This window comes from Bos mutus, chromosome 20, assembly GCF_027580195.1.
Source record: "Bos mutus isolate GX-2022 chromosome 20, NWIPB_WYAK_1.1, whole genome shotgun sequence".
Taxonomy (NCBI): Eukaryota; Metazoa; Chordata; class Mammalia; order Artiodactyla; family Bovidae; genus Bos; species Bos mutus.
This window is the reverse complement of record NC_091636.1, coordinates 9899797-9918266: the sequence shown is the minus strand read 5'-3', so window position 1 is coordinate 9918266 and position 18470 is coordinate 9899797. Positions and strand designations below refer to the sequence as shown.

At 36.6% G+C, this 18470-nt stretch overlaps 1 protein-coding gene across 2 annotated transcripts in view; it reads right to left on the bottom strand.

Moving 5' to 3' along the window:
* The window catches only part of PARP8 (poly(ADP-ribose) polymerase family member 8), a 193665-nt gene that overhangs the window by 30585 nt on the left and 144610 nt on the right, over window positions 1-18470 (bottom strand). For both annotated transcript variants that reach the window (XM_070357474.1, XM_070357473.1), the window contains exons 14-16: window positions 18190-18240; window positions 17999-18094; window positions 2221-2313 (exon numbers count right to left, since the gene is read on the bottom strand). In XM_070357474.1, coding sequence (XP_070213575.1) covers window positions 2221-2313; window positions 17999-18094; window positions 18190-18240 — 240 coding nt within the window. The remainder of the gene's footprint in view (window positions 1-2220; window positions 2314-17998; window positions 18095-18189; window positions 18241-18470) is intronic.

Genomic DNA, 18470 nt, shown 5'->3' with positions numbered 1-18470 from the left:
TGTTACATAATCCAAACATAATTTCACTTTAAGATCCATTATTTTTAGACATGTATCTATAATTAGAGGGGGAAAAAGCACCTATTATTCTATCAACTTAGCCTACTGTTAAGAGGTTAATTTTCCTTCTAATCAATTGTGCCTTATTTCTACTTTACTTTCTTCTCTGCTTAAACTGTATGAAAGACAATTTACATCCAGTAAAATGCTTAAATGTTAACCATACTACTCAAATAATTATACATATATACATATACATACACACATACATATATACCCATGAGAAAATACATGTATTTGTGTACACATATTCATATACACCTGTGTAAAGTTTATTTTTACATAGCTATACATAGCATAAATTAAAGTATCTTTTCTTTTTTGCGCAATATTAGTTTCCAAGGGATGAGAAAACCTTTTACATTAAAAAAAGAAAAGACTCACCACAGTCAGATACATTTGAGAAATCCTCTAAGTAAAGGCTAGTCATTTTCTTCAGTTTTAGAGATTCTTAGAACTTTCAGTATGCAAATTTGCACACACTGGATGCAAAGGTAATATTAAGCTGGATTTTTAAAGTTTATTTTAGTCATGGAATCATTTTTTCCATATCACAACTGGTCAATGTTCTACTGTTTGCATCATTTTCATTTGTAACTCATTACATCACAAATACTACCCTTAAAATTTCATCAAGTGTTTGCATCTCATTTTAGCTCATCAGTGAAATAATTAGGTTAAGGGAGTGTAAGTCCATGAGGCCTGGGCTGTCTGTGTTAACTGCTTTATCTTAGTCTAGCGTACCACCTGTTACACAGCAGGCATTTGATATTTACTGCAATGATGACCATATGTCTCTTGTATGATCATTCTTCCCACCCATCTTTGTGAATTTTTAAAAATTCTCTTACATTTAGTTTCCTTTGATTTTTAGTGAAGGTAAATATTTTCTCATGTTTCTTTACTAACTACAGGTTCATATTTGTGAATTGTGCATTCATTTCCTGTATTAATTTGTAATGATATTCATGTTTTTCCTCTCTATTTTTATGAGCTTCCATGTAATTAAGTTAGTAGCAAAATACACTTTTTCATAGTTAGCTCTTAGTGCTCACTATATTTTTCAAGTAAAAGATGTAAAATATGTATGGACTCAGATCTCTTGTTTTTTCTTTATGATTTCTTATATGTGCATAAATGCATGAACCGGATGCCCTACATAAGTGGTACATGCTTAATTTGACTCTTCTCCAGTTGAGATATAATACTTTTAAACACTTGTAAAGTAATACTTAAACTTTTAAAGTCTAAGTCTTTTGGAATTTGATTTTACACACAAGTGTAAAGACCTAAAAGTGTTTCTTCCCCCCATTGCTGCAAGTCAGTTGTTTCCATCACACTAAACCATTTTTATTTTATGACATGATGTGATACCTCCTTTAATATATAAAAAATGTATTTAAAACTTGAACAATTATGGGGATTACCAGACTTTCTAGTCAGTACTTTCCTTGCCAGTACTGTATTTTGTTAGAATACTACAGGATTACATAATATGGCTTTGTGTTTGGTTGGTCTAGCCTCCCTTAATTAACATTCACTATTTTTTGATTTTTGGAATTTTTCTCATCTATTAGTATTTCAGTCATGTTCAATAAATGAACAAATACTAATTGAAATTTTAATGAATTACATGATGTAATACATTTTGGCATCTTTACAATTGTTTTTTTTTTCCTTTCCAGAAACATGGGATGCTGCTCTACTTCCAAGTTTTTTCTTTGTTTTTATATTTTTCTTCCTATGTTATAAACACTGCTATTGTAAAACTGAATGCTCTCTTTTTATTACATGCTCTGCCCATTACCTTTTCACCTAAGTTTTAAAAATAAATTGGCTTCCATTTTATGGCACTGTAACTTTACAAATAAATTTTACATAATGCAAGTGCAAGGGCTTTGGTAGCTCAGTTTCACCATATAAAAAAGAAATGCAATTATTTTTCAAACAATTAAAGTTGGTTTAACTTCTCTTGCCAACTGCAAAATGACAAAACACATTAGATAAAGTTGGCAAACTGCAGTGTCTATCTAAAAATATCAAATGCCGGTTTGCTTTTTCAATGTATCAAGAAACTACCAAAAATTTGCCCAAAAGAAGGGCAGAATAAATAATGTTTTCAAATCAAAATATAAAATAATTAGTATCATGTGTTAGTACCTGAGCTCCAGTTGCGATTTCATCAGCAGCTTCATTCATTACTCCCAGGGTTTGAAAAGCAAATACACACAGCTCTCGTTCACACACCGTAGGCTACAAAAGAAAGGGGAATCAATTCAACAATTTTTTACCATCTTTCAATTCCTAAATTAAATGTATGACATTCTTTATAATAAATAGAAAATGCAAAGTTTTAGAATATTATTAATAAAAAGGAAGAGGGGCTTCCTGGTGGCTCAGTTGTAAAGAATTGGTCTGCCAATGCAGGAGACACGGGTTCTATTTGTGATCCACGAGGACCCCACATGCTGCAGCGCAACTAAGCCCGAGGAGCCACAACTACTGAGCCTGTGCTCCAGAGCCGGGGAGCCGCATCTACTGAAGCCCACCCACCCAGAGCCCATGCTCCACAAGAGAAGCCACCGCAATGGGAAGCCCACACAAGACAACTAGAGTACAGCCTCCACTCGCCACAACTAGAGAGAAGTCTGTGCAGCAACAAAGACCTAGCACACCCCAAAATAAACAAATAAACAAACATTTTTAAAAAGGAAGAAATACTATATAAATATTATTTACACTAGTCTTGGTATGGAAGCAACCTAAGTGCCCATTTATAGATGAATGGATAAAGGAGACGTGGTATATATAAATAAAATGGAATACCACTTAGTCATCAAAAAAGAATAAAATATGGCCATTTGCAGGAACATTACACTCACTGAAATAAATCAGAGAAAGACAAATACTGTATGACTTCACTTATATGTATCTAAAAAAACAAACAAATGAGGAAGAATAACAAAAATATAAGCAGAGTCATAGACACAGAGAACAAACAGGTGGTTGCCAGGAGGGGAGGAGGTGGTAGGATGAGAGAAAACAGATGAGGGAGATTTAGAGGTACAAACTTCCATTTATCAAATGCATGAGTCACAGGGATGAAATGCACAGTGCGGAGAAGACAGTCAATAATAATGTAGCATCTTTTTATGGTGTCAGATAGTAACTAGAGTTACTGTGGTGATCATTTTGTAATATACAGAAATATAAAATCACTACATTGTGCACCAGGAACTATCAACGTGTTCTATGTAGGTCAATTATACTTCAAAAACAAATAAATTCATAGAAAAAGAGAACAGATTTGTGGTTACCAGAAGTGGAAGGGTAGAGGGAGAGGAAATTGGATGGAGGTGGTCTAAAGGTGGAAACTTCCAAGTACAAGATAAATAACTACTAGGGACATAATGTACAACATAATTAATATAATTAACACTGGTGCATGTTACATATCAGTTCAGTTCAGTTCAGTCACTCAGTTGTGTCCGATTCTTTGCCACCCCATGCACTGCAGCACACCAGGCTTCCCTGTGCATCACTAACTCCCAGAGCTTCCTCAAACTTACGTCCATCGAGCTGGTGATGCCATCCAACCATCTTATCCTTTGTCATTCCCTTCTCCTCCTGCCAGGATCAGGGTCTTTACAAATGAGTAAGTTCTTCGCATCAGGTGGCCAAAGTATTGGAGTTCCAACTTCAGCATCAGTCCTTCCAATGAATATTCAGGACTGATTTCCTTTAGGATGGACTGGTTGGATGTCCTTGCAGTCCAAGGGACTCTCAAGAGTCTTCTCCAACACCACAGTTCAAAAGCATCAATTCTCTGGCGCTCAGCTTTCTTTAGAGTCCAACTCTCACATCCATACTGACCACTGGAAAAACCATAGCTTTGAGTAGATGGACCTTTGTTGACAAAGTAATGTCTCTGTTTTTTAATATGCTGTCTAGGTTCATCATAGCTTTTCTTCCAAGGACCAAGTGTCTTTTAATTTCATGGCTGCAGTCACTATATGAAGTGATTTTGGAGCCCCCCAAAATAAAGTCTTTCACTGTTTCCATTGTTTCCCCATCTATTTGCCATGAAGTGATGGGAATGGATGCCATGATCTTAGTTTTCTGAAGGCTGAGTTTTAAGCGAACGTTTTCACTCTCCTCTTTCACTTTCATCAAGAGGCTCTTTAGTTCTTTGCTTTCTGCCATAAGGGTGGTGTCATCTGCATATCTGAGGTTATTGATATTTCTCCTGGCAATCTTGATTCTAGCTTGTGCTTCATCCAGCCCGACAATTCACATGATGTACTCTGCATATAAATTAAACAAGCAGGGTGACAATATACAGCCTTGACATACTCCTTTCCCAATTTAGAACCAGTTTTGTTCCATGTTCAGTTCTAAGTGTTGCTTCTTGACCTGCATACAGATTTCTCAGAAGGCAGGTAAGGGGATCTGGTATTCCCAGCTCTTTAAGAATTTTCCAGTTTGTTGTGAACCACACAGTCAAAGACTTCGATGTAATCAATAAAGCAGAAGTAGATCTTTTTCTGGAACTCTCTTGCTTTTTTGATGATCCAATGGATGTTGGCAAATTGATTGATCTCTGGTTCCTTTGCCTTTTCTAAATCCAGCTTTTATGTTACATATAAAAGAGACTAAAATCCTAAGAGTTCTCATCACAAGGAAAAATTGCTTTTCTCTTTTTTATTTTGTATTAATATGAGATGATGGATATTCTAAATTTAGTGTGATAATCATTTCATGAGGCACGTAAGACAAATCATTATGCTGTATACCTTAAAGTTATACAGTGCTGTATGTCACTTATATCTCAATAAAACTGGAGGGGGATGTAAAGAACTATCACTTTATTTTAAAAAATTGAATTTCTAAATATAAGTAACAATTAGTAAATAGCCATTTTACTGATATAGTCAAAAATATGATTAAAAATTCAATTCAGTTAGTTTTAGGTACTTGCACTCGGAATGATTTAGCAATATGTGAAAATATCCTTTGGATCTATCCCAGGTGGCTCAGTGGTAAAGAATTCACCTGCCAAACAGAAGATGCAGGTTCAAGCCCTGGATCAGGAAGATCCCCTGCAGGAGGGCATGGCAACCCACTCCAGTATTTTTGCCTGGAGAATCCTATGGACAGAGGAGTCTGGGAGGCTGCAGTCCATGCAGTCGCAGAGTCAGACATGACTGAGCATGCATACACAAAATATATTCTGTAAGTGGAAAGTCCATCTTGCTTGCATAATACACATTTGCACGGAAGATGCATTTAAATTAATACACATTTGCACAGAAGATGCATTTGAAAGCAGATACCTAAGCTGGTGATATACTAAAAAATGAGATTCAATCCCAAAGCTGTGTAAAACAAATCTACAAAGGAGAATTCCATTTCTTCCTAGGTAATTTTCTCCAGAAGAAATAAGCATGACTCTGCTTACTTGCTACCTAACTCTTGAAAGACTGGTTTGTTTTGTTGCAAAGATTTTGACTTCAATAACCTCCTGAAGTCAACAGCACTGAAATATACACTCTGCAATTGCTTTGGAAGAGCTCTCATCTTTCAAATCTAATACAGTGTCATCTGTTTGATTTATCTCATCTCCCGAGTTACATCGCATTAGGTAGCTGATGAAGCCCAACACGATGCAGCCTGTGGTGCCCGGCACAGCAGAGAGACGTATTTGTTAGTGCCACTGCTCCCATGCTCACTGACTTCAGAGGATAACTTCGTCCACTGCTTAACTAGTGGGGAAGGACAGCCCCATACTAAGCACCCTGTATGCTGAGAATGGACCCACGTGGTGGCTTTGTAGACAAAAAGCCAATCACACAAAGATTTCTGGTGTTCTTTGGAAGGAATGATGCTAAAGCTGAAACTCTAGTACTTTGGCCACCTCATGCGAAGAGCTGACTCATTGGAAAAGACTGATGCTGGGAGGGATTGGGGGCAGGAGGAAAGGGGACGACAGAGAATGAGATGGCTGGATGGCATCACTGACTCGATGGATGTGAGTCTGAGTGAACTCCGGGAGTTGGTGATAGACAAGGAGGCCTGGTGTGCTGCGATTCATGGGGTCGCAAAGAGTTGGACATGACTGAGCGACTGAACTGAACTGAACTGAAAGAAAATTTTCCCCCAAATAAATTGATGTATTTTCTTTGTCAGTCTTAAAAAGACAGTTTCTATTTCAGAAACATCAGGAAAAACTACCTACGGCAGGGAATTAATTGGACAAAGTTCTTCATCCAGACTCAAGCATACACTGCTGTATGCACTTGGATAAACTTAGAGCAGACTGTTCAATTTCTACTACTTTTACTTTAGCATTTAACTTAATCTTGTCCTATTTTTTCGTGTGTATCTATGTGTATGTACGGCTGCCCCTCAATTTCTCCCACTGACATTGGGTTGTTTCTTTTGTTTACTTTCTGGGAGCATGGTATGTTCTGAAATAATAAGAGCAACCATTTTATTGCACACTTACTATAGCGTCAAACACTATATTGGTGTTTGAGTATAATGAAACTGTAAACAAAAAAGAATCCAGGGGAAGGTAAGCATTGGAAATCATTAAGGGGCCACAGGAATTAATTCATATTCCAGATACCCAAAGTTCACTGAGGAAGTAAACAGAGACACAGAAGGTGCTTTGTTTTTAATAATACTGTTGCCAAATAACCATACAGTTTTTTATGACCAAAAATCCATCAATCCTAAAGCTGAATATCAAGATAAGGCTCATTTAATATATACGAGCAATGATCATTTTTAAAATGCTTTATTTGAACCCTGGAAAATTTTTTTTAGTTTCTTTTAAATTAAAAAGAATTTATTGGAGTATAACTGATTTATAATGTAAGTTTCAGGTATACAATAAATGAATCAGTTATACATTTACATATATTTTAGATTATTTTTCCATATAGGCCATTAAGAGTACTGAGTAGAGCTCCCTGTGCTATACAGCAGGTTCTTATTAGTTTTCTATTTTATATATACTCTTGTGTTAATCCCAATTTCTCAATTTATCCCTCCCCCTATTTGCCCTAAGTAACTTTGTCTTCTACATGCACAACTCTACTTTTGTTTTATAAATAAGTGCATTTATAACCTTTTTAAAAAGATTCCACATATAAGCGATATCATATGATATTTGTCTTCCTATGTCTGACTTTTTGAACCTTGGATAGTTAATTATATTTATTTTGTGATCATCCTAATATATATATGTATGTATATTCACACACATATTCAGGGAATAAAGTAGAAACTAATTTTTGGCATTAAATTGTTGCCTTATTAAACAGTATAGAGGAAAATGAAACAAATACTCTGCTAAACTAGACTGGAACATAATTATTTGAAATTTGAATATTCTATCCGCATACTTTGTCCCCAGTCCTAGGAATTCATGGGCCACCCTGACTTCATCTCAAATGATTTTTTACCAATTTTGCCCAGACCTCCTAGTCTTTATCTTGAGTAACAAATGAGCAACAGTTCAGTCTTTTCTGAATGGTTTTTCCTGCATTGCTGATTCATCCTCCTCCCAGACCTATTTCCATTCCAACCTCTAAATCTCCAAATCACATGGATTTATCAATTGACCCATTATTTTAAATTATAAACGTACAATCTTAATGATAAAGCTGGGTCCATCTAGTCAAGGCTATGGTTTTTCCAGTGGTCATGTATGGATGTGAGAGTTGGACTGTGAAGAAGGCTGAGCGCCGAAGAATTGATGCTTTTGAACTGTGGTGTTGGAGAAGACTCTTGAGAGTCCCTTGGACTCCAAGGAGATCCAAGCAATCCATTCTAAAGGACATCAGTCCTGGGTGTTCTTTGGAAGGAATTTTGCTAAAGCTGAAACTCCAGTACTTTGGCCACCTCATGCAAAAAGTTGACACATTGGAAAAGACTCTGATGCTGGGAGGGATTGGGGGCAGGAGGAGAAGGGGACGACAGAGGATGAGACGGCTGGATGGCATCACTGACTCGATGGACGTGAGTCTGAGTGAACTCCGGGAGTTGGTGATGGACAGGGAGGCCTGGCGTGCTGTAATTCATGGGGTCGCAAAGAGTCAGACGCAACTGAGCAACTGAACTGAACTGAACTGATGGCTTCATATTTTTATAAATATTCCTTTTCTTGTCCTGCATTTTTTTCATTGAAAAATGGCCTTTCTTCCCATACTCAAATCTGCAAGGCTGATTTCTGAGAATATCCTATTACTGCAACTGTTTGAAGAAGGAAATCAGGTACAATAGAAAACTTTGTGGAGGGGGGCAAGAAATGGTATTACCATTCTGAAAAATCTGAAGTAGAACTATACATTATATTCTTATAAAGATAATTTTATCTTTGTTTTTAAAATAGTAATGATAGAGGTAATAATATTGCTATTAATTTATGTACCATAGTAGGGGCTCCCAGGTGGTTCAGTGGTAAAGAACCCACCTGCCAATGCAGGAGACACATTCAATTACTGGGTCAGGAAGATCCCCTGGAGAAAGAAATGGCAAATCCCATGGATAGAGGAGCCTAGTGGGCTACAGTCCATGGGGTCACAAAAAGAGTTAAACACGACTTAGAGACTAACCACCACCACCAGCACACTAAATAAACGCCAGTGAATTTTAAAATAACAATGTTACATCTATCAATCATTTTACTAGAACAGTCAATAGAGTATTCAAGATATAAATAAGCTTAATTTTCAGATAATTATTTGCCAATCTAGTTTTTGTAGATAACTTTATCCACATTTTATATGAGAGGAGTTCAAAATGTCAACACAAGATGGCGTACTAAAAGAAAGTTCTCAAATCACAAGTAATCAAGACTAGATGGCTCACAGAAAGGACGTCCTATTCCAGGAAAGCAAGTGATTCATTCCTCCTTAATAAAATATACAGTTATATTGCAATTAGCATTCTCCCACCTTGAGCATACTGCCAGCCAGTGCCCTGCTCCCAAGAAAATCTGCTATCACTATATTATTTGCATAGAAAACTCCAGTCTCAATTCAAAATAAAACATACCCATGGAATAGCTACTGCTGGATAAGCAAAACTGTATGTTTTATTAAACATGACTTAATAAAGTATACATGCCTAGATATCATCCGAAATGTACATTATTTACTAATTCAAGTTTACAAGAAATCTATTAGCTTCAATTTATAAAATACTACTTATTCTTAATATTATACTATTATATTGCCTTCAAACAATTAGTCCCTATAACTTAAACTGTAAAACCATGGCAAGTCCCTCTTGCCATTACACATAATATACATACTATATCTGCAATATAACATTCACTCTGCACCATTAAAAACATGGGGAACTTTATATGTCCCTAAATTAAGATTTATTTTAGAAATTTTTAAGCTAAAATGAATACATTTTTAATTTTACTTCAATCAAAACAATTTAAATGTGAGCAGTAAAAACATGACTCAAAAAATGATTTTAAGCCCTAAAGAATATTTTAGAACCTAACTGCATTTTAGAAGTCTTGTGTTTTCAATGAATTTAGATTACTTCCTACTGAAAACAGAAATAACACAACTCAGAATCCAGCTATGTATTTATATATAGCACAGTGTAGGTGAGTGGTTTTCAAACCCTTTTTGCTGTGATCATTTTTTTCAAACAAAATATTTCATGTAAGCCCAATATATAAAACAGATGAACATGGATGTTGTTCCAGCTGGAGCTTATGTGCACAGTTCAGTTTTGCTAGCTATAAAACAGACATAAAATCAGATCCAGTTCACCAGGTTGATAAAGGACCAAGAGAGAAGAATCGAGTGAGATAAAGATTATAAAATCTCCTTGAGGTATAGAGAGCTGTTGAAATATTAACACTATTAGGTAAGCTCGATAATGTGCGAAAGTTGCTCAGTTGTGTCCAACTCTTTGTGACCCTATAGACTGTAGCCTTCTAGGCTCCTCTGTCCATGGGCATTCTCCAAGCAAGAATACTGGAGGACTGGAGTGAGTTGCCATGCCCTCCTCCAGGGATCTTCCTGACTCAGAGATTGAACTCATGTCCCTCACATCTCCTGCTTGGCAGGCAGTTCTTTGCCACTAGAGCCAGCTGGGAAACCCTGTCTCTTCTACTTATGTTAACTCAATCTATATAGACAAATATGTGTTTAATAAGAATTTTCATTGAAGCGTATCATGACATGGTACCTTTATTTTCATACCCATGGTTTATCAAAATTCTTAATTTGTTTCTAAAGCATTTCTTGCTAAAATAGAAATGAGCAATGTAAATACAACTTCATAATTAAAAAAAAAAAAACTAGTGTTGAAAACACATGAGAATAATTAAGAATATCAACTAGAAACACAAAATCTGCTGCTGCTGCTAAGTCGCTTCAGTTGTGCCTGACTCTGTGCGACCCCATAGGCCTCAGCCCACTAGGCTCCTCTGTCCCTGGGATTCTCCAGGCAAGAACACTGGAGTGGGTTGCCATTTCCTTCTCCAATGCATGAAAGTGAAAAGTGAAAGTGAAGTCGCTCAGTCATGCCCGACTCTTAATGACCCCATGGACTGCAGCCTACCAGGCTCCTCCATCCATGGGATTTTCCAGGCAAGAGTACTGGAGTGGGGTGCCATTGCCTTCTCCGACACAAAACCTACAAGCCCTTAATTTTTTGTATTTCCAGTTTTATAGTCAGTATTTTGGGTTCTTGTCAATGGTTTGGAAGAAAGACACATTTGGAGCAAGGCAAGATTTACTGTCAATTAGGAAAGACAGGAATCCCACAGAGATCAAGATAGATCCATAATGAAATAGGATCAGGCCTGGTTAGGCCTCAATATACATGCTGATCCCTACTGTCTCATAAAACTAAAGCTGTTGTTTGATTATTAAAACCAATTTCTGCTCAATTTGGATGTAAAAATATTTATGTTTTAACTAAAAGTTTTTTGGCGAAATTATTTAGTTTGACCTGTTATGTCAAAACTTGCAACATTAATTTCTGCAAAATGGATTTGGGGGAAAAAATTGGCTATGCTTTTTCATTCATTCCCTAAATATTAAGGTATGAAGGTCAGACATAAACATAAGAAGACCTACCTGTTTTCCTCTTAGGTAAAATGGGACATATCTAGGTTTACCCACATACTCAGTTTCTCAAGATTGGTCTTGGGAGTGCCTTAAGCTATGACCAAACTATGAGTATTGTTAACTTTACTAACTCTTAAGGTTCTTTGTAACAAGAATCTTAGTTACAAACATTTGTCTAAGGTCCACAGCAAAACTGGGTACAAAAATGATTAGATTCATGGGTTTCTTTGACTTGACTTTAGTGGGATGGAGCATTATTCTCAAGAGGTGACAGGAGAATCTCAGGCCTGATAACACAAAGCAAGTAATGTGGCACATTTCCACAGGGCAGGAGAAGAAAACAAGATCATAATTCTTTTATCACATGCTAATGTGGGAAACAAGAAAGTCTGTTAACCCAGGACACAGGGAACACACACCCAGTGTCACTGACAAAGTTCCAACTTCGTCAGGACACTAAGCCACGCAACCACGTGAGTGGTTTTCTCCAATAGGATTCAGCAGCTCACATACAGGGCTCAGAGAAGACAAACACCTGCATTGATCCAAGAATGGGGTTTAAGGTGAGTATAACAAAAAGACAAGGGCACTAGGAATTTACAGGCTGATAAAAACAGTGGTGATTCTGGCAGTAAATCCTCCTTTTCCTCTTTTGCAAACACACTTGATGAAGTCCAAAATCAACATTCTAAAGCATCACCAAAACAGTCTACTGTATTAACACTCTAGTTGATTCCAAAATGAACTAGTAATTTGGTTTTGGTTTGGTTTTCTGATGGGATTGCAGACCGTACTGCCAAACTGAAATTCTGGGACTCTGAACAACCCACCTGATAATGTGAGTTTTATGCAAATCTAAAGTATCACATGTCAGAACCCACCTGAGAGTGATATTTATAACCTTTGTAAACAAAAGAGAAAATCAGAGCCTTGTGGTATTTCTAAATAAGTAGTTTAGTTCCTCATGTTGCAAAAGTGTGACAAGCTTGCCTAGACCTCTGAGGAAAGTGACAGAACAGGAAATTAGTGACTAAAATTTTAGGACATTTGGGAAATAGGAGTAAATGGAGACTTATGTCATTTAAAAAACAATCAGGCTTGAAGAAAAGAGAAAAAAGTGAGAAACAGTTTGAATTTTGACAGAGAAATCTAACAAATGTAACAAACGTGAGGCAGAAAATCTATGGAAACAATTCTATCTAACCATTTAATCACCCATGGGGCTATAACATCTCTTTTTTATAGCTTGGGGATTTACTGCAGTTTTTAATGTGTTACATGGGCTGAGAATAAGTGACCAATGAGTCCATTTATTGATTACTATCCATAGGAAATTACATTTATAAAAATTGTTATATATTATTGAAATGAATCACTATACATTATTGAAATTATAGCAAAATACATTGCAATGGAAATATAAGAAATAAAAAATGAATATGCCTGATTTAAGTGAAATATCTGTTTAATACAACAAGGAGGTATTCTGTTTACTTTTCTTCCTTTGAATATGAGATGTTTCTCTATTTTCATTTCCTGATCTGATTTCATGTGTTACTTATCTTACTATTTAAGAAAGTAAGGTTTCTGATTTCCTTAGATATCAGCCTGAATTACAGCAACATAAAACCTCTTGATAAACTATATTTATTTAAAAATGTTGTCTTCACTTTTATGAAAACATTTCCATTTCTAGAAATAGACAGCATACTTAACTGGTGCAGAAAGACAGAGATAAAGTAAAAGAGAACTTGGAGGAAGGCACAGAGAATACTAATATCAACTACGATCTTTCTATCACCTATTATTGGAATGAACTGCCAGTAAGTAAACTGAGAAGAGCAAACTCCCAACACCAAGTGTAGTCAATTTCCAGGACGTGAAAGTAGTCAGTTCAAGTATGTAAGTCAAGAGTAGCATTATGATTGAGAACCATGGCCTTGGTGCCATTCTGCCAGGATTCAAATCCTGTCCCTATCAATTACTAGCATTGTGACATTAAAAAAAATTACTGTTTTCCTCATCTATAAAGCAGGCGTAGTAATACCCATCCTCAGAAGGTTATTATAAGGATTAAATAAGATAAGCCATGCAGTGAAAGTTGCTCAGTCATGTCCGACTCTTTGCAACCCCATGGTCTGTACAGTACATGGAATTCTCCAGGCCAGAACACTGCAGTGGGTAGCCTTTCCCTTCTCCAGGGGATCTTCCCAACCCAGGGATGGAACCCAGGTCTCCTGCATTGCAAGCAGTTTCTTTACCAGCTGAGCCACAAGGGAAGCCCAGCTTCCAGGGAAGATCCATGTAAGGCACTTCAAAAATACGATTACAAAAAAAAACATCATCAAAACCACTATGAGGTACCATTTCACACCAGTCAGAATGGCTGCAATCCAAAAGTCTACAAATAATAAATGCTGGAGAGGGTGTGGAGAAAAGGGAACCCTCTTACACTGTTGGTGGGAATGCAAACTAGTACAGCCACTATGGAGAACAGTGTGGAGATTCCTTAAAAAAACTGGAAATAGAACTGCCTTATGATCCAGCAATCCCACTGCTGGGCATACACACTGAGGAAACCAGAAGGGAAAGAGACATGTGTACCCCAATGTTCATCGCAGCACTGTTTATAATAGCCAGGACATGGAAGCAACCTAGATGTCCATCAGCAGATGAATGGATAAGAAAGCTGTGGTACATATACACAATGGAGTATTACTCAGCCATTAAAAAGAATTCATTTGAATCAGTTCTAATGAGGTGGATGAAACTGGAGCCTATTATACAGAGTGAAGTAAGCCAGAAGGAAAAACACCAATACAGTATACTAACGCATATATATGGAATTTAGAAAGATGGTAACGATAACCCTGTATACGAGACAGCAAAAGAGACACTGATGTATAGAACAGTCTTATGGACTTTGTGGGAGAGGGAGAGGGTGGGAAGATTTGGGAGAATGGCATTGAAACATGTAAAATATCATGTATGAAACGAGATGCCAGTCCAGGTTCAATGCGATACTGGATGCTTGGGGCTAGTGCACTGGGACGACCCAGAGGGATGGTATGGGGAGGGAGGAGGGAGGAGGGTTCAGGATGGGGAACACATGTATACCTGTATGGGATTCATTTTGATATTTGGCAAAACTAATTCAATTATGTAAAGTTTAAAAATAAAATAAAATTAAAAAAAAAAAAAAACCAAAAAGCTTATGCTATTAATAACATGACTATTATATTCTGCAATGAAAATATTATTGCCATGGATTAAGAAATAAATCAAGGTCCACAGATGCACAATGACAAACAAAAGAAAGATGAGCCTTCTTAGTGGGATAAATGAACATGATAAAATGATTCTTTCTCCTTTCAGCATAACTATACATTTCTGTGTATCGAATAAAAATAACAATCTTGTACAAATCTTTACTAAAATAAATGCTGAGTCAGTTAATTTGGTTTCAGAATAGCAATATATCTCTTTGAGAGGAATAACTGTTAAAAATAGCATATGAGGGGCAAGAAAAACTTTTTTTATATGTTTTCCAAAAACAATAAAATGAAACAAATATATCATAAAACCTGACAGACAACTGTGCTCATTAATGGCTGTATATACGTTTTTATTACATAAATCTTGAAAGGCAAAAGTGTTCTAATAAAACTACCTGTTTCCAGGCTTTATAATTTATCTTTTCAAACACATAGGATAAATTTCTCTTAAAAAGTGCAACAGACTCTAGCATAGTGCCTTATACTCATAAAGCGTTTAATAAATGTTGGTGGTGCAGTTTTGAAATTGGACACAATCAGGTTCAAAGTTCAGCTTCCAGTCACACAGCTGGGGAGGATACTAAAGAAACTGCCTACCCTCTTTGAATCTTAATCTGCTTGGTTGCACCATGGGCATAAAAATACCTAAACCACAGAGTTCTGTGAAAATCAAACAAGGAAGTAATATGCAAAATACCTCGGGCTTCCCAGGTGGCTCAGTGGTAAACAATCTGCCTGCCAACGCAGGAGACGCAGGTTCAACCCCTGGGTCAAGAAGATCCCCTGGAAAAGGGAATGGCAACCCACTCCAGGATTCTTGCCTGGTCAATCCCATGGATAAAGGAGTCTGGTAGGCTACAGTCCTGGAGAAGGCGATGGCATTCCACTCCAGTACTCTTGCCTGGAAAATCCCATGGACGGAGGAGCCTGGTAGGCTGCAGTCCACGGGGTCGCGAAGAGTCGGACACGACTGAGCGACTTCACTTTCACTTTTCACTTTCATGCATTGGAGAGGGAAATGACAACCCACTCCAGTGTTCTTGCCTGGAGAATCCCAGGGACGGGGAGGGCCTCGTGGGCTGCCATCTCTGGGGTCGCACAGAGTCAGACACGACTGAAGCGACTTAGCAGCAGCAGCAGGCTACAGTCGATGGGGTCGGAAAGAGTTGGACGTGACTAAGCGACTGAGCATGCACTCAAGCATGCAAAATATCTACCCAGAGTATCTGGCACATGGTGCATAAATCATCTGCAAATAGATATCATTTTAGTATTTCCTGTCTAATCTGGATACCTTCTATTATTTCTTTCTTCTTAATTGCCTGGCTAGAACCTCTAGTAAAATGTTGATTAGAAGAGGCACAAAATTCACACTTCAGATTAGAAAACTCACACTTCTTGATTCCAAACTTCCTACAAAGCTACAGTAATTCAGATAGTATAGTACAAGTATAAGAACTGACATACAATCAGTGAACAAAATCAAGAGTCCAAACTCACACATCTATGGTTAAATCATTTTCCACATGGGAGACAATATCATTTAATGAGGCCAGAATAGTCTTTTCAACAAATGGTGCACAGACAACTAGATATCCACATGCAAGAGAAGGAATCTGAACCTCACTTCATACCATAAACAACAATTAACTCAATGTCTTACATGTAAGATACAAACTATAAAACTCTTAGAAGGAAATATAGGCATACATCTTTGTTACCTTGGATTAGGCAATACCTCAATTGATAAATTTGGATTCTACTAACATTAAAAGTTTTGTTTGTCACAGGACACCGTCAAGAAAAAGAAAACCCACAAAACAGGAGAAAATACCTGCAAATCATATCTCTGATAATGATCTAGAATTCAGAATATATAAAGAACTCTTGAAGTGAAGTGAAAGTTGTTCAGTAGTATCTGACTCTGATTCATGGACTATACAGTCCATGGAATTCTCCAGGCCAAAATACTGGAGTGGGTAGCAGTTCCCTTCTCCAGGGGATGTTCCAGACCCAGGGATTGAACCCAGGTCTCCCACACTGCAGTGGGTTCTTTACCAGCTGAGCCACAAGGAACTCTTAGAACTCACTACAGAAAGCAAACAATCCAGTTAAAAAATGGGCAATGGATTTAAAGAGATTTCTCCAAAGAGGACATACAAATGGCCAATAAGCACATAAAGAGAAGCTCAAAGCATTAGTCATTAGCAAAGGACAAAGCAAACCACTATGAGCTACAACTTCACAATTCATAGGATGGTTATAGTTGGAGGAAAAAAGAGGTGAATAGCAAGTATTGGTGAAGATGTGGAGAAACTTGAACCCCATCATACGCTGCTGTTAGAAATCTAAAGTGGCACAGCCACTGTCAGAAATAGTTTGCTAGTTCCGGAAACAGTTAGACAGAGTCAACACAAGTCTCCAGCAATTCCATTAACTGATGAATGGATAAACAAAAGTCACATAGCTGTATAATGGAGTATTATTCCACCATTAAAGGAATAAATTATGAGACATACTATATAGAACCTCAAAAACATTTTACTACAAAGTGAAAAAAATGGCCACATAACATATAATTTAATGTCCATTCGTATGAAATTTCTAAAATAGGCAAATTCATAGAGACAGAAAATATGTTAGTAGTTGCCAGAGGATGAGGGGAAGGGAAGATTGGGAGTTATTACTAACATTTATGGGGGTTCGTTTTGGGGGTAATAGAATTATAGAAAGTAGTATTCTGGAATTATAGAAAGTAGTCATAATTGCACAAAATTGAGAATATAAGTAAAAAAAAAACATTGAATTGTACACATTAAAACAATGAACTGTTTATTTATACAAATTTTATCTCAATAAAAAAACTGCAAAAAATTTTTAATTGGATAATTATCCCCCAAAATACCATTTACACATTGATTCTTATTTCCATACTTCCTTAATAATGCCACAAATGTGTGAGTAGACATTTTAAAAAAAATCTTTATTTCTGATTCTACTATATATACCTCTTCTAATTGGAATAAGGACTACCCATTTCCCTCTATGTTAAATATCTTACTCTTTTTCTTCTGTTTTTTTTTTTTTTTTCCAAACTGCATGGCTGGTGGGGCCTTAGTTCCTCGACCAGGGATTGAACCCAGGCCCGTTGCAGTAAAAGCATGGAGTCCTAACCACTGAACTGCGAGGGAATACCTCCTACATTAAGTATTGTAGATTGAGTGGTTTTGAAAAAAAAACGGTGTTTACAAGTTTACATATATATACATATCAATATGGATGGACACAGAGATATATAAAGACAGACCAACAGCAAGATGATAGGCGCATGTAAGAAATACAGTTAAGAAATATTTTCCTAAATTGAAATTGCTTGTTATCTTTCACAGAGTCCTTCAGAAATAGTGATACATTTGTCAAAACTATACAACTTTGTGTATTAAATAACTGACTCCATAGAGAGCATTTACTGTAAATGCAATTATTTACTTGTTTATATCTTAACCTTCTTCATTTCTGTTCTAAACCAACATTCCACCAGTGAGAACTTACCCTAAGCATGGGGCCATTCTGAAACACATGTGGTTCATCACAAACCACACAGTACTCATTCAACACAGGGATCCGCTGTTCAGCAAACTCAATTGTCTGAATAAGACAATAAAGAGAAAGAATTAAGTCAAGTTCAAGAAGGATTTGAAAACCCACTAAAGGCTAAACTATTCCAGGGGCTTGGCTCATACCTGCACTAGGAAGCCACGGTCTCGTATTGGAATGCATTTGGCACCATTTGGCTATAAGAAGCAAAGTAAAAAGAAAATGTTTTTTAATTAGGAAAAATATATAAATTATAGTGTTTTACTTTTGCAAGAATGAATGCAGATGTGATTTTCTAAGGTTACCTGTAAGTGAATCAAATCACTGATTATGACACTAAGATTTTAGAATTTATTATAATGCTCTTTCCACCATTATTATTGCAATCTTTGTTTAAATAAATGAATTGCATTCTTAATTTCTGATC